The 22,326-nt window shown below is 45.0% G+C and overlaps 1 protein-coding gene across 1 annotated transcript; it reads right to left on the minus strand.

The window, feature by feature from the left end:
* Positions 1–3,298: 3,298 nt before the first annotated feature.
* Positions 3,299–18,192, minus strand: LOC132575470 (leukocyte elastase inhibitor-like). The gene is made up of 8 exons (XM_060244266.1): positions 17,952–18,192; positions 12,364–12,543; positions 10,517–10,627; positions 10,090–10,224; positions 8,415–8,532; positions 6,359–6,501; positions 5,986–6,153; positions 3,299–4,502 (listed from the first exon to the last, which is right to left on the minus strand). The coding sequence occupies exons 2-8, from the start codon at positions 12,529–12,531 to the stop codon at positions 4,098–4,100; spliced, it is 1,248 nt and encodes a 415-aa protein (XP_060100249.1). The 5' UTR covers positions 12,532–12,543; positions 17,952–18,192; the 3' UTR covers positions 3,299–4,097.
* Positions 18,193–22,326: the final 4,134 nt, after the last annotated feature.

Raw genomic sequence — 22,326 nt, forward strand, 5'->3', positions numbered from 1 at the left:
CAAGTCAACGACTGGAAATATTTATTATGGATGTGTTTGTATTGGAGTTGTAAATTTTTGTAATTGTTATTACTGAGGAAGAGAAAACACACAGCAATATTTTTGAATTACTCATTGATTGGAATTATTCTTTCGTAATCAGGGGTGGAATTCTAGCAGGAGCTCCTTTGCATATTAGGCCACACACCCCTGATGTAGCCAATCCTCCAAGAGCTTACAAAAAAAAGAACCTTGTAAGCTCTTGGAGGACTGGCTACAGCAAGGAGGTGTGGCCTAATATGCAAAGGATCTCCTGCTAGAATTCCACCCCTGCTCGTAATTATAGTTGCGAGCTGCTATAGCTTCTGTTGCAGGGATTTGGAAGCTGGTGACCCTGCCCCTGTACATCTTGCCTTTTTGCTGACCCCAGGGGTCCACCCTGAACCGTGGAGGTGGGAGGGGGGGAAGATGAGGTTGAACCTGACCCCCTTGAGCCCTCCCCCCCACCCCGGCCTGGAGAATGTTTTAAATCAATAAAATGGGGCCAGAACACAATATTAAATGGCCATGTTTAATGCATTTATGAGATCATTTGGTGTGCAGGCTCCGATAATGATATTTTAAATTTGTTGTGTTTAATTTGATATGTTTTATTATTATTATTATTATTATTATTATTATTATTATTATTATTATTATTATTATTGTAATGTTTTAATGTCGTGAGCCACCCTGAGTCCACTTTGCTGGACAGGGCGGGGTATAAATCGCAAATTAAATTACCGGTAAATTAAAATTAAAAAGAGCTTTCAACATTGTCCAAAGAATGCTTATTATTTGAATGAATGCAGGTTGGATAGCAACATTTTGAGTTTACGTACAGCTGAAGAAGGGGCTGTTGCAATTCAATATGTTGCCTGATATGTGCTTTACCCCAGCCTTCGGCATCTCCTGAGTGGTGACCCATGGATGCACCATGGTACGTTCTTGGGGGGAGCTCCACAGACCCCAATAAATGTCCGCTGAGAGGAACATCTCCTGTACTTGCTGGCAAAACATGCCTCCACATGAGTAGCAGCTCATTGCCAGAGCTGCCTGCAGACCAGGGGTGGCCAATCTTGCTTAACATAAGAGCCACAGAAAATAAATGTCAGATGTTTGAGAGCCACAAGACATAAATGTCAGATGTTTGAAAGCTGCAGCACAGGGAGGAAGGGAGGGAGGGAGGGAGGAAGGAAGGAAGGAAGGAAGGAAGGAAGGAAGGAAGGAAGGAAGGAAGGAAGGAAGGAAGGAAGGAAGGAAGGAAGGAAGGCATGCAAATAGATGGGGGAGGGAGTAGGGAAGGTGGAAAGAAAGCAACTTTAAATGCATTCTCCAATCCACTAGCTGGCTTGGAGAAGTGATTTGAAGAGAGAAATGCCTTCTTCAAGCTGGCCGATGGGATGGTGTGGGCTTCAAGAGCCACACAATATGTGTGAAAGAGCCATATGTGGCTCCCGAGCCACAGTTTGGCCATCCTTGCTCTAGACCCAGGGGTAGGGAATGTTGGCTCTGCAGATGTTTTTTGCCTATAACTCCCATCAGCCCCAGCCAGTATGGCCAATGGCTGGGGCTGATGGGAGTTGTAGGCAAAAAACATCTGGAGAGCCAACTTTCCCTACCCCTGCTCTAGACCATCTGGCACCCTAGGCAAGGCTACCTGCTGGTGCCTCCCCCCTGCACTGATAATGTCACTGAGTCACATGGAGGGCACCCAATTCATCACCCCCAGAAGGCCAGTACCCTAGGCAATTGCCTAGTTTGCCTAATGGCTGGCCCGGCCCTGCTCTTTGCATTGTTCAGCTCACACGAGAAAATCAACCATCCACCGAAACGTCAGCAACCTGTTTCATCCGTGACGACCTGCATGCCTAACTTTTGCAAGAGCGCTCATCTGCACACACAGCATTTTTCTTTCTTTTGTGGCTCTCCAGATTCTGCCAAAGGTATTTAAAGCAGCTTGTAAAATACCTCAGATGAAGCAACCTCAGATAACAAGAGAGCTAGACCCGCATAGCCCAGAGCAGCCCAATCTCGTCAGATCTCAGAAGCTAAGCAGTGTTGACCCTGGCTGGTATTTGGATGGGGGACCACCAAGGAATCCCAATGTCATGACGCAGAAACAGGCAATGGCAAGCCACCTCTGCACATCTCTTGCCTTGAAAACCCCATGGGATTATCATAAATCAGCTATGAGTTGACTTCACTTTCCAGAATAGTGTCTGTTGTATGAATGGACTCTTTGCAAAGAACGTCACAACCATTATCGTGTTTCAGTGGCTACAGGACTAGTGCTGGGGAAGGCACAGGTTGTCCCTGCTTTTTCAACAGCTGCTGATGTTGAACTGTAATTCTCACCAAAAGAGAGCCAGTTTGGTGTACTGGTTAAGTGTGCGGACTCTTATCTGGGAGAACAGGATTTGATTCCTCACTCCTCCACTTGCACCTGCCAGCCATAGCTTTCATAGGAGTTATCCTTGAAAAGGCAGCTGCTGTGAGAGCCTTCTCAGCCCTACCCACCTCACAAGGTGTCTGTTGTGGGAGGAGATAAAGGAGACTGTAAGATTGGAGAGCCAGTTTGGTGTAGTGGTTAAGTGTGCGGACTCTTATCTGGGAGAACCAGGTTTGATTCCCCACTCCTCCACTTGCACCTGCTAGCATGGCCTTGGGTCAGCCATAGCTCTGTCAGAGGTTGTTCTTGAAAGGGCAGCTGCTGTGAGAGCCCTCTCCAGCCCCACCCACCTCACAGGGGGGAAAAAAGGTAAAGGAGATTGTGAGCCGCTCAGAGACTCTTTGGAGTGGAGGGTGGGATATAAATCCAATTTCTTCTTCTTCTAAGCCACTCTCAGACTCTGTCCATGAAAGGCTGGCTTCTGGGAGAGCTCTCTCAGCCCTGCCCTCCTCACAGGGTGTCTGTTGTGGGAGAGGAAGGTAAAGGAGATTGTAGGCTGCTCTGAGACTCTGTCCTTGAAAGGGCAGCTGCTGTGAGAGCTCTCTCAGCTCCGCCCACCTCACAGGGTGTCTGTTGTGGAGGAAGGAGATAAAGGAGATTGTAAACCACTCTGAGACTCTGTTTCAGAGAGAAGGGCAGGGTTTAAATCTCTGGTCTTCTTCATAGTAAAAGTTGTCAGGCAAAAGTTTCCTGTTAACGGGAGGCTGAGTGAACACAGCAGTTCCTCTATCCTTTTTCTACAGCTCTGGCTGGATGAGGAAGGTATAAGAGATGATAACATTTTTAGATCTCCTGACAAAGCTAAGATGAAGCACATAGAGACTGGAGTATAAAAATATTTATTTTTATCAGGATTGGAATAGAAATATTTTTTACCTATTCTCTCCCAATCAGTATTCCATCTCTTTTCACGATGGATTTGCACACTACAACAAAATTCAAAGGCATGGAGACTTTAAAGCAACAGAATAAATAAATCCTTGTAACAAAACAGTACTATTTTAAAAAACTTCGCCGGACCATCAAAACTATCCTAAATTTCAAGCCAGCAGTGAAATAAGTTAAGGCAGTTCATCACATAAACCACATAGATAAAATATAAAGCAACCAAACTCTGCAGTTCTGCAAATTCCCGAGGGGTCTAAAAAAAGGAAAATCGCATGTACATTCTTGGCTCTTGCCTGCAATGTTTGTCTATCGGAGCACGAAGGAAACAGTTCACACAATGTAGCTGTAATAAGCCAACGTATATGTTACTGGGCACTGCACAGTGGGTTAGTAACTGTAGTTACTTTGACTGATTTCCTTGGATTGCTTCTAATTGGCCCCCAAAAACGCAGTAGTTCCTTTGCTGAATGTCCCAGTTTGTATTCACAAACACCACAATTTGCAGTGTTGGGAAAGTTGCCTCAAGGCCATGCCAGTTGAGTTTTGTTCCTTTCTAAAAGAGGAAGTTGACCTTTCGGGTGAACATATTGGTAACATAACACATGTATCTATATATTATTCTGTTCCTCAAAGTGTGAAGAAGAGGCCCTCTGTTGAGAAAGATGGTGGTTAACTGTCCCTGCAGCATCTTCCCTACTGAGGTAAGATCCTTCCTGTTTGCTAACGCGATTGCGACAGCTTAGGGGGAGCAGAACTTCCCAAAGAAGAGGATGCTTTTGCTTTTATTATGCCTTATAAAGAAGAGAAACGGGTGCTCAGCGGCGAACAAAACGGCATCCCCTTCACTTCGGCTGGCTATATCAGCGACACTGGAAGCGGCAGCTTCCGTACCCTCTTCGTTGATGTCCACAAAGCACTTGTGGAAAACCTGAGACAGAACCAGATCGCTTTTGTCAGACATCCCACTGAAGTCGCTGCGGCCGGCGTCGAAGGCATCCGTGACCCCCAGGCGGCTCAAAGTGGACTTTAACTCATGGCTGTCTTCTAGTTGGATCCTAGGAAGATAGACCCGTACTTCCATTTCCTCCATTGCTTCTGGACTTGTCCACTTGGATAAAGTCTCACTGGTCAATTTTCTTTCTAGCTACAGTTATTTAAAGAAAGAGAGAAAGGGGGAGGGTGGGAATCAGACAAATGACCAGTACAAAAGCTATTAAGATCTGTCAAATTAATAATCTAAGTCGGACGCTAGTCCACTTAGCTCAAAAGATGTGTTTTCTATCCCCAGGTCCAAGTCAGCCACTCTGGACTGTTTTACGTCTACAATATTGATGTACACGCTCCTAATGATCAGTCAGTATGAAACCTGCAACCCTGGGCCAGTTATATTCAACTTCCATTCTCACATCCAGGGGTCATTTTGTAGAAAAAGAGGTGCCGGAGCTCATTAGCACAATTCATTTGCACATGCCACACACCCCTGGCATCATCAGAAGGTGGACTAAATTATATCAACTCAGCATCTACCTTAAAATGAATTATAATGGTCATCAGAAAACCTGACTCCCATCATACTTTTAAAATTACGTTCTACATGGCCACAGTGGCATGAGGAAGATGTCCATGCTTTCTATGTTTTGGTCATTTCCCCATTTTTTGTGGGGGAAAGTTTGCCAAATCTCAGAGTTCAGCAAAATTCTCACAGTGGGGTTTGAACAACGGAGCCCAGAAGCAATTATTGGGGGGAGGGGAGTAAGAAAGAAAGAGCACAATAAAATGTAGAGGTTCCAGAGCTCCGCTCCTGTGAGCTCCTGCCCAAAATGAGGCCTGTTTACATCTATATATGGCATTCATGTCAATAACTTATAAAGCTGTAGAAAGGCTACCCACATATACCTGGCCATATACGACTTGATAAATACTCTAAATTTTGTTGGATTAGTTTTACTTTCAGTGCATGGGTGCTTTTCGATGGCATGAAATATAATTTTCCTGCTCCTTATTTTATATGACCTCAGACAATATTATGCATGCCTGAAAATCTTTTAATGGTTCAATAATGCCAGGGTAGCTGGGTTTTCAGGTAGCCGGCTCAAGGTTGACTCAGCCTTCCATCCTTCCGAGGTTGGTTAAAGGAGTACCCAGCTTGCTGGGGGGAAAGTGTAGATGACCGGGGAAGGCAATGGCAAACCACCCCGTAAAAAGTCTGCCGTGAAAACATTGTGAAAGCAACGTCACCCCAGAGTCGGAAACCACTGGTGCTTGCACAGGGGACCTTTCCTTTCCAATACCAAGGGACAGTTTCAATTTAAATAGGCAAATCTGCATATGTCTTTCCCTGCAGTCCAGCTGCTTCTGCTCTACTTGAAGAAAGCAAAAGCCACTGGATATTGGAGCTGCAAATCCAGGGGTGGAATTCTAGCAGGAGCTCCTTTGCATATTAGGCCACACACCCCTGATGTAGCCAATCCTCCAAGAGCTTACAAAAAAGAGCCTTGTAAGCTCTTGGAGGATTGGCTACATCAGGGATGTGTGGCCTAATATGCAAAGGAGTGCCTGCTAAAATTCCACCCCTGTGTAAACCAAAAGCAAAATTCACTTTTCAGAAACAGTTTTCTGTTCCTTACCATTTCCAAGCCAGTGCTGTTATCTCTGATGTCATCTGGGAGTAGGATAAACATGCTGAGGTCTTTATTGACATATGGGAGCTCAAGAATATGAGTCTGGACTTCTGCTATGTAGTTCCAATTAAATTTACTCTTCTGGAACATCATCTGTACTGCTTTGCTTGTGGTCTGTAGATGACAAACGTACAATTTCATATTATGAATCTTAAATATTGAGGAATGCAAAATACTGAGTTGTGCATGCCCACTGGAGCAGCGACCTTGTTTATATTACTTTTAACAAAACAATCCATTCTGTACCATCACAAGTATATGCTTTTTGTGGCTCAAAAGTATATGCCTTTTATTAGTTCATTATTATGCAGGTCTGTACCTTGTTCATTCTGAAAGGCTGTTCTGTTGTGGCTTCCTTCTTAAAGGTCTTTGACCAGTTTCCTTTGAAGTATAGTGCGTTCACCATGATCAGTTGGGTAAGAGAATCTATGGACCCCTCCTTCAACAGATTCTGTATTTTACCTGTATTTTAAGGAAGAGGGGAAAGTTGTCGTCATATGTTTCTGCAGCGGTTTTTCGTTTCATTTATTTAAAGAAATAACAATAGAGCCAGTTTGGTGTAGTGTTTAAGTGTGTGGACTCTTATCTGGGAGAACAAGGTTTGATTCCCCACTCCTCCACTCACGCCTGCTGGAATGGCCTTGGGTCAGCCATAGCTCTCACAGGAGTTGTCCTTGAAAGGGCAGCTGCTGTGAGAGTCGTCTCAGCCCCACCCACCTCACAGGGTGTCTGTTGTGGGGGAGGGAGATAAAGGAGATTGTGAGCCGCTCTAAGACTCTTGAGTAGAGCATGGAATATAAATCCAATGTCGTCGTCTTCTTCTTCTTCTGGTTTAGGGATTAACTTCTGACAAATGTTCTTAGTTGTAAGAACTCTGTGGTCTTGTCCTATCAATCTCACACTTTCTTTTCCAACACACCTTCATTCTTTGAACTTAGTTCATTCATTCTTTGAACTCAGCTATCAAAAGGTCTCCTTTTCCCTTTCCACAAAGAGGTCTCTATCCAGGAACATCTGCATAGCCTCTCCTTGTTTTCATTTCTCTCCTCAAAACTGGTAAATATGCAATCAATATAATATTTTGGGGCCACACATGAAGCCTACCAAAAGAAAGAATATATAAGAAGAGGCCTGCTTAATCAGACCAATGGTCCATCTAGTCCAGGGGTGTCGAACTCATTTGTTATGAGGGCCAGATCTGACATAAATGAGACTTTGTTGGGCCATGCCATGTGTATCATAGAATGTAATGCCAAGTTGAAATTAACCAATGGGTTGAAATTAAATAAAAAGAGTTTCCCGCTCAACATTAGGAAGAACTTCCTGACCATTAGAGCAATTCCTCAGTGGAACAGGCTTCCTCGGGAGATGGTGGGCTCTCCTTCCTTGGAGATTTTTAAACAGAGGCTAGATGGCCATCTGACAGTGATGAAGATCCTGTGAATTTGGGGTAGGTATTTGTGGGTTTCCTGCATTGTGCGGGGGGTTGGACTAGATGACCCTGGAAGTCCCTTCCAACTCTATGATTCTATGATTCTAGGTAGCAGAGATATAAATTTTATAAAGGTCACAGTCAAACACAAAGATTTTTTAAAAGCTTAAAATAAAACATACTTAAAACATTAGCACTTGTTGGTCTTAATGTTGTTTTCTTTGCATTTCTTCCATGTGATCCAGGGGATTGGGCAAAGGAAGCTCTGGCTCTTTCCCTCCTTCCCCAGGGGACCAGGAGGGGGAGGAACCTCAGTCAATAGAAGGGAGAGAGGCATGGCTCAGTAGCTCTGCTGTGAGATTGAGAGAGCCTGGCAAAGCAAGCTATTCCTCCCCAAGGGAGGAGCCTCAGCCGATGGAGAAAATACAGGTGTTCAAATAGCAAGTTATCTTTTCTTTATGCGGCTTGAAGCCATGATGTACTAAACTGCAAAGCTAAAGCCTTGGCTGATGAAGGTTTTTGAAACCGAAACCAGCCCCTTGAATTGACTTGATTCTTCTATTGAGCTTATTTACATTGTGACAGAAGAAGATGACCTTTGTAATGAGACTCTATGCAGCAAGATGAAATGTATTTCTAATTAGATACAGACGTTTCCCCTTAAGGGCTGCTTTGTTGTTGTATACAATACAATTGCTATTACAGTGCTACACAGTTTGTTGTTTTTTCCTGTCTATGCGAAACTGTGGTTCTTTATTGCTGGATCAGTGTAAGGCAGCTTCCTATACAAGATGTTATTTTGAAATCCCAAGAAAGGGGGTTGAATGTTGCATAAAGGTTCATATCAATGATTCAGATACAGAACACGCCAACGTTTTAAAAGGCAAGAAACTAGAGAGAAGTATGATTATTTCAAATGGCAAAGCAGCCATTTTGAGCTCACCTTCTGTCTGACGTTCCACCCAGGAATTAATTTCTTTTCTGACTTCATCGGAAGCTTTCTGAAAATCTACTGTTTGAGGCTCCATGCTGTAATATTTCTTGACTGATTGTAAGAATTCCTGCAAGCAGAAACGAATGAAATAGTTAAACGAATACCATCTCATGCGACAATCGGTTTTTATAAGGAATATATATGTTTTATATACATTCCTGGACCTGAACATTTTCCTGAAAGAGGCAATTGCAGCTTTGGAGAAGAATGTTAAATTGTGGAACAGGCATTAGAGGAAGGGTTAAATATCCATTCTTTCCTGAACTTCAAAGAAGCTATTGTTGGCTGCAAATTTCATTTCATTTCATTTAGTTTATATCCCGCCCTTCCCACCAAAGCGGCTCAGGGCGGCTCACAACACAAAAGTTCTAACATAGGATTAAGTTTTAAAATACATCAATTTATAACATTTAAACAATAAACCTGTAAAAACAGTAAAACAAAGCCATTTACCAAAATACCATACTACAGCCTTCTATTTGAAATTTTCAAGTACCGATCAGTTGTATGCCAACCGGAAGAGGACTGTCTTACAGGCCCTGCGGAACTGCCCAAGGTCCCGCAGGGCCCTCACCTCTTCCAGTAGCTGGTTCCACCAGCAAGGGGCTGTGATTGAAAAGGCCCTGTCTCTGGTCGACTTAAGTCGGGCCTCCTTTGGCCCACGGATTGCAAGCACTCCCCTCCCAAGCACCAATAGATGGGTCTTTTGTGTCCACTTTGGCTGGCCTGACCAACTCAGCAGAATGTTCTGTTCTGTAAAAGTCTGTCCCATTATCTGCTTTTTCCCAGACCATGACTAACGCATACAATGAATGAATGAAGAAGACTGCAGATTTACACCCCGCCCTTCTTTCTGAATCAGAGACTCAGAGCGGCTTACCATCTCCTATATCTTCTCCCCCCCCCCATGTGAGGTGGGTGGGGCCGAGAGGGCTCTCACAGCAGCTGCCCTTTCAAGGACAACTCCTGTGATAGCTATGGCTAACCCAAGACCATCCGGCAGGTGCAAGTGGAGAAGTGGGGAATCAAACCCGGTTCTCCCAGATAAGAGTCCGCACACTTAACCACTACACCAAACTGGCGATTTGAATACCACCACTTGCTTTGTACTCATGATTGGCGGGAGTCAAAGCTATTTCATTCCAGTAGGGCTGATGAAGGTATATTCCATTCATGGAGCGGCGCGGCATAAATCAATGGAAATAAATAAATAAATACTTGGAGATCTCAGCCTCCTTCCTGACAAACAACCAAGGGGGGGGGGGGGGGGTTAGGCAGGTTGGGCTAACACTTGACAACATGGCTTCATCACCCTGGAGGTCAAAAGCATCGGGAAGCAGAATTGCAACACCATTGTCCAATCTATCGCATGTATTCCTCGCAAACTCATAGAACCAGGACCGGATCTACAAGTTTTTTGAGGGGAGGCAAAATTAAAAAATGACACCCCCTTATTCTACCTTATGGGCCCATAGAATAGAATAGACTCCATACCCAATTTGGCGGCCACCTCTGTCGGCACCCTCTGCCCCCCCCTCCCCCCCCAAGATCCGGCCCTACATAGAACTCGTTCTGCAAATGGATTTGGCTTGCATTTTGAGGAATAAACTAAAGCTCCACTTACGTTTCTGAAAGGCATTGATCTGTCACCGTATAGTTGATTGATGCTTTTAAGCAGGATATTTTTAGAAGTCTGGTTGATTTCTTGGCTAAGCGCCTGGAATTCCGAATGGATATTGTTTGGTATATTGAGCGGTGCCTTAAAAAAAAAAATGCAGTGCTTATTGAAACTCACATGTAATCATAATTTTTGGTCATGTCTATACTATCAGTCTTTATTGCATTTTGTTTTAGCCTCTGTTTTCTTATATCTCCCCTGATCTCCAGGTGACAGTTTACCTGGAGAGCGGAGAGCGGCATAAAGCTAGTGGGAAATCGGTCTCAGATGAACAACTGAGAACAAGATACCAACACCAACTTTTTCATTAGGGCTTTAAAGCCAGGCAAGTTTGCATTATGTTAGGAATATTCAATTTAAAAAAAAAAAATACCTTCTGGATAGAGATGCAAGGGTTGTACAGAAGCTCCTCCATTTTGGAATATGCTCGTCGCGTTATGGCCCTAGTGGCTCCCGTCCTCCCAACTTTCTTAAAATGAAATACCTGCAATTAGAGTTGACACAATGCAATGCATTAGACTTATCAAGTCAACCAGTCCTACAACTCATAAAAAATGGTGGCAACCTTGAAATAGACACCATATGCTAAGGGGGGGGGGGGTTATGCCTTGTACTCAAGGCTTTTTTGTAGAAAAATCCCAGCAGGAATTCATTTGCATATTAGGCCACACCCCCTGATATCACCATTGTTTCACACAGGGCTTCTTTGTAGAGAAATCCCAGCAGGAACTCATTTGCATATTAGGCCACACCCCCTGATATCACCATTGTTTCACACAGGGCTTCTTTGTAGAGAAATCCCAGCAGGAACTCATTTGCATATTAGGCCACACCCCCTGGTGCCAAGCCAGCCGGAACTGCATTCCTTTGCGTTCCTGCTCAAAAAAAGCCCTGCTTGTACTTCATTAATGCCTTCTGTTAATTATAATAACAAAGAGCCATCAAATTGCAACCCACTTATGGTGACACTCTCAAGGGGTTTTTAAGGTCCGAGATGAAGAAGAAGAAGAATTGCAGATTTATACCCCGCCCTTCTCCCTGAATCAGAGAGAGCGGCTCACAATCTCCTGTGTCTTCTCCCCCCACAACAGACACCCTAGGGTTGCCAAGTCCAATTCAAGAAATATCTGGGGACTTTGGGGGTGGAGCCAGGAGACATTGAGGCGGAGCTAGGAGCAAGGATGTGATAAGCAGAATTGAACTCCAAGGGAGTTCTGGCCATCACATTTAAAGGGACAGCACACTTTTTTAAATGCCTTCCTTCCATAGAAAATAATGAAGGATAGGGGCACCTTCTTTTGGGGCTCGTAGAATTGGACCCCCTGGTCCAATCCTTTTGAAACTTGGGGGGTATTTTGGGGAGAGGCACTAGATGCTATACTGAAAATTTGGCACCTCTACCTCAAAAAACAGCCCCCCCCCCAGAGCCCCTGATACCCGCAGATCAATTCCCCATCATTCCCTATGGAAATTGTTCATGGAGGTGCATAATGGCTGTGGGGGAGGGGCTTCCCCCGCCGGCCAGCTGGCTGGGGGAGGGGGGAAGCCTGTAAAACCGGGGGATCCCCCGCTGGGACCTGGGGATTGGGAAGCCTAAGACACCCTGTGAGGTGGGTGGGGCTGGAGAGGGCTCTCACAGCAGCTGCCCTTTCAAGGACAGAGGCTCAGAGCGGCCTACAAGCTCCTTTCCCTTCCTCCCCCACAACAGACACCCTGTGAGGTGGTTGGCGCTGAGAGGGCTCTCCCAGAAGCTGCCCTTTCAAGGACAACTCCTGCGATAGCTATGGCTGACCCAAGACCATTCCAGCAGCTGCAAGTGGAGGAGTGGGGAATCAAACCTGGTTCTCCCAGATAAGAGTCCGCACACTTAACCACAACACCAAACTGGCTCTCTCAGAACAGAGGTAGTTTTGCCATTACTTCCCTATGCACAGCAAACCTGATTTTCCTTGGTCACCATGGTCACCCCTGCTTAGCAGCCAGTTTAGGCAAGTATAGGGGTTATGACAAGTACTCCATTCTTGGGAATTAGAATTACTAGGAACTAGGTCTCAAAGGTGCCACTGGATGCAAGCTTTGTTTTATTGCTTCAGCTCAGCTCCCCACCCAAATCAGTTTTCTATATAACTCCCATACAGGTAGCAAAAGGGTATCAAGCAATTGTTATGCCCAACGGCGTGAGCAGTTTCTCAAAGCATTGAATTCAGAGTTCAAATTTACCTCCATTATCTGCTCTGCAGTACAGCCTCTGGCCCCAAGACACACAGCCGCCATAATAGAAGAAATACTCCAAGGTGAAAACAAGATGTTGTTATCCTGACGAGTCTGGCACACCTGCTTGAAAAGGTCAAGGGCAAACTCCGTGTTTGCCATACTCAGAGCCTCCATTATCGTTCAGAGCTGGCAGAGAGACAAAGAAACGTCAGGCCTGATTGTCCATTTGTTATAAGCGCATTGGTGACTGGCATTCCAGCCTTTCTCCTATCAACGATGCTCAGGAAATTCCGGATATAGGCAGATAGCCCAAGACTGCCTGGAATAATCCACTGGAACCACAGAAATTATCTGTTGTCTTCCTGGTATTCATTTCTTGCCCTTAGAGATTACCAATGTGGTTTAAATTCACTTCCTGTCCAAAAGCCCTTCATCATGACACCCTGGCTCTAGAATAGGATATTTTCAGCTCCAAAGAGATATCTGCTGTTTTGAGGAAGTTGGCCTTTAACTAGCTCATGTGCCATCTGCGCTCAACTTGCACAATGCATTCTGGTGCTCTTGCACATGAGTAGAGAGATCTTTGGAGGTGAACGTTATGTGCAAGAACCTGTGTTGCGCAAGCCCAGAGCTTAGGGTTGCCAATCCCCAGGTGGGGGCAGGGGATCCCCCGGTTTGGAGGCCCTCCCCCCGCTTCAGGGTCATCAGAAAGCGGGGGGAGGGGAAGGAAATATCTGCTGGGAACTTTATTATTCCCTATGGAATTTCCAATAGGAAATAATGGAGAATGGATCCTCAGGTATCTGGGGCTCAGGGGGGGGGGCTGTTTTTTGAGGTAGAGGCCCCAAATTTGTAGTGTAGCATCTGGTGCCTCTCCCCAAAATACCCTCCAAGTTTCAAAAAGATTGGACCAGGGGGTCCAATTCTATGTGCCCCAAAAGAAGGTGCCCCTTTCCATTATTCCCTATGGAAGGAAGGCTTTTAAAAGGTATTCAGTCCCTTGAAATGTGATTGCCAGAACTCCCTTGGAGTTCAATTGTGCTTATCACAACCTTGCTCCTGGCTCCACCCCCAAAGTCTCCCGGCTCCACCTCCAAAGTCCCGAGATATTTCTTGAATTGGACTTGGCAACCCTACCAGAGCTGCCGGCATGTGAACAAGCTAAGGACAAACTTGCACAAATGATTGGTCCTTCATTATAGGAAAAGGCATGAGTAGCCAAGTGAATTGTATTTCCCCAAGTAATATAATATCTCTCTTTCTCAGACTTTCAATACCTAGCACAAGTTTGCTTCCTCAGTTTCCTGCTTCCTAATGAACTATTAAGATATAAACTATTCCCTGACATAGGTTGGCCCAGGCTAGCCCGATCTCATCAGATCTTTGGAAGCTAAGCAAGTTCAGCCCTGGTTAGTACTTGGATAGGAGACCACCAAAGAGAATTTCAGGGTTGCTATGCGGAGGCAAGCAATGGCAAACTACCTGGGTTTGTCTCTTGTTTTGAAAACCTTACAGCCACAAATTGGCTGGGACTTTACAGCACTTTCCTCCAATAAACTATGGGATTGTCCACCTTTTGTTTGCCCAATAGGCAAAGTAAGACCAATAGGCAATGATTAGCTACAGGGTATAGATCAGGGGTGTTGAACTCATTTGTTATGAGGGCCAGATCTGACATAAATGAGATCTTGTCGGGCCAGGCCATGTCGGGTTGGACCAAGCCATGTTGGGTCAGGCCATGTGTGTACCAATTTAAGATTAGGTAGTAGAGATATACATTTTATAAAGAGCACAGACAAACACAAATATATATATATATATATATATATATATATATATATATATATATATATATATATATATATATATATATATATATATATATATATATATATATATATATATATATATATATATATATATAAACTAAAACATTAGCACTCATTGGTCCTAAAGATGCTTTCTTTGTATCTCTTGCATGGAATCCATGGAACTGGGCAAAGGAAGCTCTGGCTCTTTCCTTCCTTCCCCAGGGGACTGGGAGGGGAAGGAGCCTCAGCCAATGGAGAAAATAGAGGCTGTGCTCTGTAGCTCTGCTGTGCAATTGAGCAAGCCTTGCAAAGCAAGCTGTTATGCAGAAGGAAGCAAGAGAGAGGGAGAAGGAAGCAGATGACAGCCAGTGGCTTGGGGGCCTGATAGGAGCCCTCCAGGGGCCTGATTCAGCCCCCAAACTGCATATTTGACACCCTGGTATAGATGGAACTCTCTGCCTGGAGTAGTGATGCTCTGTATTCTTGGTGCTTGGGTGGGAGTTGCGGCAGCAGTGCAAGGACTTATAGTGTCCTGCCCCCACTAGTGGACCTCCTGATGGCACCTATTTTTTTGGCCACTGTTAAATTGGTCTGAGATTTTTTCAATGCATAGAAATGTTCAGAAGTGCCTGCCGCTGTATAGCAACCATAGACTTCTTTGGTGGTCTCCCATACAAGCTTCCGAGATCCGAGGAGACCAGGCTAGCCTGAGCTATGATGGTCAGGGCTTTCCGTATCTAGCAACTGTTGGAGGCGCAAAATCTCCATCAGAGAAACAGGGCTGTAGCCAGGATTTTAAAAGGGGGAGGGCTTTTTAATAAGTCAGGGGGCACCCTTTTCCATCCACTGTGGGGCTTGCTGCTTCTCAGAAGCTTTCTGAGGTAGGGGCAAAAGCTGGAGGCTCTGAAAGTGGCCAAGTCGAGGCAGCCAACCCTAAAACTATGGAGTCAAGAAGGGGCTGGGCCTTGTGTGCCAGCAGCGAAATTTCCCTCCACCTCCCTCTCCCCCACCCCAGCACTTTGCAGCTCCATTTGTCCCCCCCCTTCCCCGGCCCATTCCACATGGCTTCCTCTGCCTCCCGCTCATAAAACTTCCTTCCTCTCTGCCTTCTGCTTTTGCTGCTGCAGTGCACTGTGCCCTGCTCAACTCTCCCAGCTCTGCCTGCTGCTGTTGACACTTCGATGGTCCGACCATGGCAAAAAAAAGAAAAAGGAAAAAACAGGCTGCACCCTGGAGGGCCCCCTGGGAGTCGTGGTGACCCAGCCTGGAAGTTAGGGGGCAGTGCCCCCACAGGTCCCCCCTGTGGCTACGGGCCTGCAGAGAAGAATCCTGAAACAATGATCGCCTTCTCTCAGTAGCAGCCTAATTTCCTTCCACGCTATCCAGTTTCCTTCCCAGGTAGTCGCCAATCTCGGTAGCATGAAAGGCCAACCCCGCTTAGCCTCAGCAATGCAGGTTATATTTGTGTCCCTTCGGACATTTTATTGGTAAGTGCTTTGCTCTATGACTGCTAATTATCTATTGCAATAGCTCTTAAAAAAAAAAACCTTTATTTTGAAAATTTAATGAGCTTACAACGTGAAAGGCAGGAGATAGTTATAATAATACAGGAATTACAACATTCAATAAGCAAACCAATGTACAAGTTTGGTAAGCAAAACAGTGTATTAATATAAGGCAATCATTTTAAAACTATTTGGCTGTTCGTTCGTCTTTTTCAATAAATTCTAAGAAAGGGATCCAATATAAAGAAATTCGAGTGGCAATTAGGATTTTCAGTTGTCAAAATATGGTCCGCTGTTTTGGACATTATCATATATTCCCATACTTTTGCAAGCCACTGTTTTAATTAAGGAAGCTCTTCAGATTTCCAGTGTTTTGCTATAATAAATTTGGCAGCAATCATCATAATTTACTTTGACCGATTCCTCACTAGCAGTTGCTCTGCCCCTGGGCTTTTGCTTTCCCTGGCTCAAGTGATCAGTTCCCCACCAGTTGCTCTACAGGTACATTTTGATATGCAGCTTCTTCCAATTTCCCTTGTGGCTTCTGGAACTCTAAAAAAAAGAGCAGGAAGCTGCAGGGGAAATTGGAGGGAGCCATGGATCAAAATGCACCCATGTAGCAACTGGTGGGGAATTGATCGTTCAAGCCAGGGAAAGCAGAAGCTCGGGGTGGAGTAACTGCTAGTGAGAAAACTTTTTTGGGGGGGGGGGGGCGGTACTGCTGTGATCTTATTCTTGCTGGTTGCACTGATCGTTTTGTTTTATTGTTAAGAAAACTGTTGCTGTACGATGCGCTTTCTTTTATGTGGTATCAAAACTAGCTTAAATAAAATTATAAATTAAAAAAAAATTGGAATTAGATCTTTACAGATATCGGGTAGGCGAACGTCTACCCAAAGGTTTCAAAGTATGATCTCTCTACACAACTGCTCTTTTAAGCAACACATTTGAAATCACACAACTACTTGCATGAGTAAGCCTTGTTCGGAGTTACTAATCATAAATAATAGGAAATTCAATAACATATTAACAAATGCAAGGTGCAATTTCCTTTCGTTAATGTGTTAATGCATTAACATTGTCTACATGCAAGGTGCAATTTCCTGTGGGTTTTTTAAAAATGTTCTAACTCAGCCAACTACTACAAAAGCAATTTTGTAGTAATTAATCACAGTAGTGCTGCAGAGAAGCATCGTGTAGCAGTCAGAGTGGTGAACTAGATGTTGGTCAACTCAGGTTCAAATCCTAGCCATGTTGTGGAGGGTAGTTGTTGTAAGGATAAAAGAGAAGCAGGGGAAAAGATGTCCTCTTTCTTACTCTACTCCTCTGACCTATAGCTTACAGGGCTGTTAGTACAGGGCCTACTGGAAGCTCCAGGAGGATTGGTTGCATCAGGGGTGTGTGGCCTAATATGCAAAGGAGCTCCTGCTACAAAAAAAGCCCTGTATAAATAGATATGTTTTGGGGAGTAAGCGCTGCTGAACTCAGTGGGTTTTCTGTTTGCCGACCTCCAGGTGGTGGCTGGTGATCTCCTGGGATTGCAACGGATCTCCTTGAAGAAAATAGTTACTTTGGAAGGTCTCCAACGGATCTCCTTGAAGAAAATAGTTACTTTGGAAGGTGGACTCTATGGCATTATGCCTCATTGAAGTCCCACCCCCCCTTTCCAAAACTCCGCTCCCAGACTCCGCCCTCAGAATATCCAGGAATTTCCCAACCCAGAGTTGGCAACCCTAGTCTTACTTGTGAGTAACTTGTACAGGAATGGATCGCAAACTACATTTCAGTTGCACTAGAACAGGAGTGGCCAAACTGTGGCTGGGGAGCCACATGTGGCTCTTTCACACATATTTTGTGGCTCTCAAAACCCCCAGCACCCCATCGGCCAACTTAGAGAAGGCATTTGTCTCTTTAAATCACCAGGTCAAGCCAACCTTGGAGAATGTATTTAAAGTGACTTTATTTCTATCTCTCCCTCCCTGCAACACCTTCCTTCCTTCCTTCCTTCCTTCCTTCCTTCCTTCCTTCCTTCCTTCCTTCCTTCCTTCCTTCCTTCCTTCCTTCCTTCCTTCCTTCCTTCCTTCCTCTGACATTCATGTTTTGAGGCTCTCAAGCATCTGATGTTTATTCTGTGTGGCTCTTTTTTAAAGCAAGTTTAGCCACCCCTGACCTAGAACAACACTCTGCCACCACAGTTCTTAAATAAATGAACTAAGCTCAGTTCAATAACATAACCAAACATCATTATAAAGAGACAAAAGTTTGTCATTTTACATACCTTGTTGAATCTGGCAATACACACAGGCACTCTCCACTCTTTCCTGTAAATAAAAGTGCAAGGTTGGCTGTTTATATAGGATTCCTCACCACTCCCACGGCGACTTTCTTAGATTGTCAAGACATGTTGTGCAATCTAATTTCATCCCAAGGGAATGTCCCCATGGAAAGGTTGAACCACCAGAGAATAGCATGACCTAAAAAGGAGTGTAATAATTAAATCATACTATCTGAATGCCAACAGCTATTATGTCACCAAATTGCTGCACAGCGAATCACCGAGTACTTGAATTAAAGCACTGGAAGAAACTATTGCTATAAAACTGGGATAATTCCATGATCTTGTTTTAAATTTTCTGTTAAATGCTAAGGCTGAAATCCTCAACACAGATCTGTTTCTGCAGATCCATACAATGAATGTTTCTCAGACGATGTTTCTCAGCATAGAAAGCTTCAAGAGCGGACTGGATAAGCACATGGAGCAGAGGTCCATCAGTGGCTATTAGCCACAGCATCTTGTTGGAACTCTCTGTCTGAGAGCTCTGTATTTCTGATGCTTGGGGAGGAGGGGGGGAACAGTGGGAGGGCTTCTAGTGTCCTGGCTGCACTGATGGATCTCCTGATGGCGCCTGGGTTTTTTTGGCCACTGTATGGTACCTGTTGCATCAACCATCACCAGTGGTCTGACCTAGCCTCAGATCGCAAAGCATTGAGGCACACCATCCACCAGGCTGTCTCTTCCTTTGAGAACGCACGCATAGCTGGTCTTGAGGACAAAAGGAGATTGAGGAAGAATCGCACTGCTACAGCACCAACCCCAAGTCAGACTTTTCCCTGCAGCCACTGTGGCCGGACCTGCCTGTCCCGCATTGGTCTTGTCAGCCACCAGCGAGCCTGCAGCAGACATGGACTACTGCACCTTTCCTAAATCTTCGTTCGCGAAGTCAAGCCGAGAGAGAGACACAGAGTGCTGGACTGGAGGGGTCATTGGCCTGATCCAACATGGCTTCTCTTATGTTCTTACGATGTGTTAGGAGATGAATGGAATAGTGAGTGGCAAATGATCGACTCGTTTTGATTGGCTGGAGACACATTAGGCTAGGGTTTGCCACTTTTGGGTTGGGAAATACCTGGATTTTTGGGGGGTGGAGCTTGCAGGTGACGTCATTTGAGGAGGGACTTCCATGAGGTGTAATGCCATAGAGTCCACCTCCCAAAGTGGCCATTTTCCCTAGGTGAATTGACCTCGGTCAGCTGGAGATTAGTTATAATCCCAGGAGATCTCCAGCTACCACCATGAGTTTAGAATCAGTGTTTCCTCTAAGCTGAGTCAGTGTGAGCTAAGCTCACAGTTTTTTAGGCTCCGGCTCACACATTTTTGTCTTAGCTCAGGAAAAATGACCCCCAGAACAAACTAATTGATGCAGGAGCTCACTACTTTAATGCCTGCCAGTCACAGGTAGAATTTTTGCACACAAAACTCCACAGCTTAGAGGGAGCATTGGTTGGGATCCCTGCTTTAGCACACAATATAAAATATACAAATCACACTCTGAATTAATGAATCCCTCAGGGCCTGCATTCCATAGTCCCAACCACTTGTAAGGAATTTAAGATTCCAAGTTCAACAAGATGTTAGAGCGCTGCTCAATGACCCTGCCAGGTCAGGATTTCCAGCTAGACAGAAGAATCTCCTTCACCATCATGATTTTCTCCAGTGCCTTAAATAGAAGCCTGATAAGGTAGCATCAGCATCTGAAGCTTTGCACAAAATCAGGGAAAGCCTATATGAAACAATCTCCCATTGTTTATAGATGGCTGAAGTCAAAGATGAAACATTGTCTTGGTTTACTGTGAAACAACAAACTGTTACTGGGGGATAACAGGGCAGAGGTGGCCAAACTGTGGCTCAGGTGTCACATGTGGCTCTTTCACACACATTGTGTGGCTCTCGAAGCCCCCACCGCCCCGTTGGCTGGCTTGGAGAAGGCATTGCTCTGTTTAAATCACTTCTCAAAGTCAAACCAGTCAGCAGCTTGGGAAATGCACTGTTAAAGTTGCTTTCTTTCCACATCTCCTTCCTTCCTCCCTCCCCCATCTATTTCCCTCCCTCCTTTCCTTCCTTGCTTCCTCCCTCCCTCCCCATCTATTTCCCTTCCTCACTTCCTACCTCCCTTCCTTCCTCCCTCCCCCATCTATTTTCCTCCCTCCCTCCCTCCCTTCCTCCCTCCCTCATCTATTTCCCTCCCTCCCTTCCTTCCTCCCTCCCTCCCTCCCTTCCTTCCTTCCTTCCTTCCACCCTCCCTCCCTCCCTCCCTCCCTTCCTTCCTTCCTTCCTTCCTTCCTTCCCTCCTTCCTTCCTTCCTTCCTCCCTTCCTTGTGGCTCTCAAACATCTGATGTTTATTCTATGTCGCCCTTAAGTTAAGCAAGTTTGGCCATCCCTGATCTGAAGCCTAATGTTGTATATCATAACTTAGCTGTACACAATTTCATTTACACAAGAACTATCATAGTATACTTTTAATATAGTTAAAATGCCAAATCTTCACATGTACATGCAGCCTGGTCTGAGGTGTAGCCAGCCACATCCCAAAGATTACCTGTTCGGTCAAACCTGTTCCTTGCAATGGTTTTCAATATCAATTGCTAATATCTAATGTAAGCTTCCCTTTCTTAGAAGCAAAGGTGTTTGTTCACCTGTTGCTAGGCAACAAGCTGGGAGCACGCCTACGTTTCACATTCTGTACACCTCATTTGTATGCGGTTAAGCTGCACCCTTTTGATCACCCGTGACTGGGCACGGCTAAGTTTCATGGGGCACTCCTCAGTCCTAAAAAGTAAACACCCTTTGGATTTCCAATAACCTTTTGCAGCACCTTTCAAAGAAACTATGTCAGATTCAGAAGGCAGGAGTTGCGCTTCATTCAACATTCTGAACAAGTGCCTTAGAAGGCAAGAGAGCTCTGTTGATCCATAGCTCTCATAGGAGTTGTCTTTGAAAGGGCAGCAGCTGCAAGAGTTCTCTTAGCCCCACCTACCTCACAGGGTGTCTGTTGGGGGGGGAGAGGTAAAAAAGATTGTGACCCCCTCTGGTTTTCTGAGATTCAGAGTATAAAGCGGGATATAAATCCAATATCACCATCACCATCTTCTTCTTCGAGTAGGTTCATCTCCCAAGAATTTAGTTGTTATTTGTTGGGGCTTCTCAGGGGTCATTTTGTAGAAAAAGAGGCACCAGAGCTCATTAGCACAACTCATTTGCATATGCCACACACGACATCACCAGAAGGTGTACTAAATTATATCAGCTCAGCATCTATCTTAAAATGCTTCTTGAATAAGAATTGTCATCATACAACCTGACTCCCATCATACTTTTTGAAATTACTTTCTCCTATGTGGCCACAGTGGCATGAGGAAGATTTCCATCTGTCTGCTTTATATGTTTTGGGTATTTCCCCATTTTTGGTGGGGAAGAATATTAGAAAGTCTGTCAAATCTTAGAGTCCAATGAAATTCTCACAGGGAGTTTGAGCAATGGAGCCCAGAAGCAAGGATTTGGGGGGTGGAGGGGAGAAAGAAAGAGCACAATAAAATTTAGAGGGTCCAGAGCTCCACTCCTGTGAGCTCCTGCCCAAAATGAGACCTGCAGCTTCTTCCCTGGGACTGTTTTCACACTAATCAGTTAGTCTTATTGCGAAGAATCCAGACAATTGCAACTTCTTACATTCTAATGTTGTCACCTTGCCCCCCCCCAAGCTGATTTATGCCAATTAAAAATCCCAATAATGCTTTGCAAAATTGGCTTTTCCTGTGGACTGACAAAGTACTATTTTATTCTGCCCACTTTTCTCCCAGTGTTGGGTCTGAGGAGGATTACTGCCCATCTTCAGGTGCCACCTGGAGTTCCCCCACCATTACACGTGACCAAGACTGGTTCCCCTGGAGATAGGGTTGCAATCCCCAAGTGGCGGAAGGGGATTCCCTGCTTTGGAGGGCCTCCCCCCCCCTTTAGGGTTATCAGAAAGTGGGAGAAGGGGAGGGAAATGTCTGCTGGGCACTTGTCTCCATAGGGTATAATAGAAATTGATCTGTGGGTATCTGAGATTCTGAGGGAGGCTGTTTTTTGAGGTAGAGGCACCTTCTAAGTTTCAAAAAGATTAGACCATGGGGTCCAATTCAATGAGCCCCCAAAGAAGGTGCCCCTATCCATTATTTCCAATGGAGTGGAGGCATTTAAGAGGTGTGCGGTCCCTTTAAATGTGACAGCCAGAACCAGGGCCTTTTTTTGTAGAAAAAGCCCAGCAGGAACCCATTTTCAGATTAGGCCACACCCCCTGACATCACCATTGTTTAGCATAGTGCTTTTTTGTAG

The sequence above is a fragment of the Heteronotia binoei genome, chromosome 7, assembly GCF_032191835.1.
Source record: "Heteronotia binoei isolate CCM8104 ecotype False Entrance Well chromosome 7, APGP_CSIRO_Hbin_v1, whole genome shotgun sequence".
Lineage (NCBI taxonomy): Eukaryota > Metazoa > Chordata > Lepidosauria > Squamata > Gekkonidae > Heteronotia > Heteronotia binoei.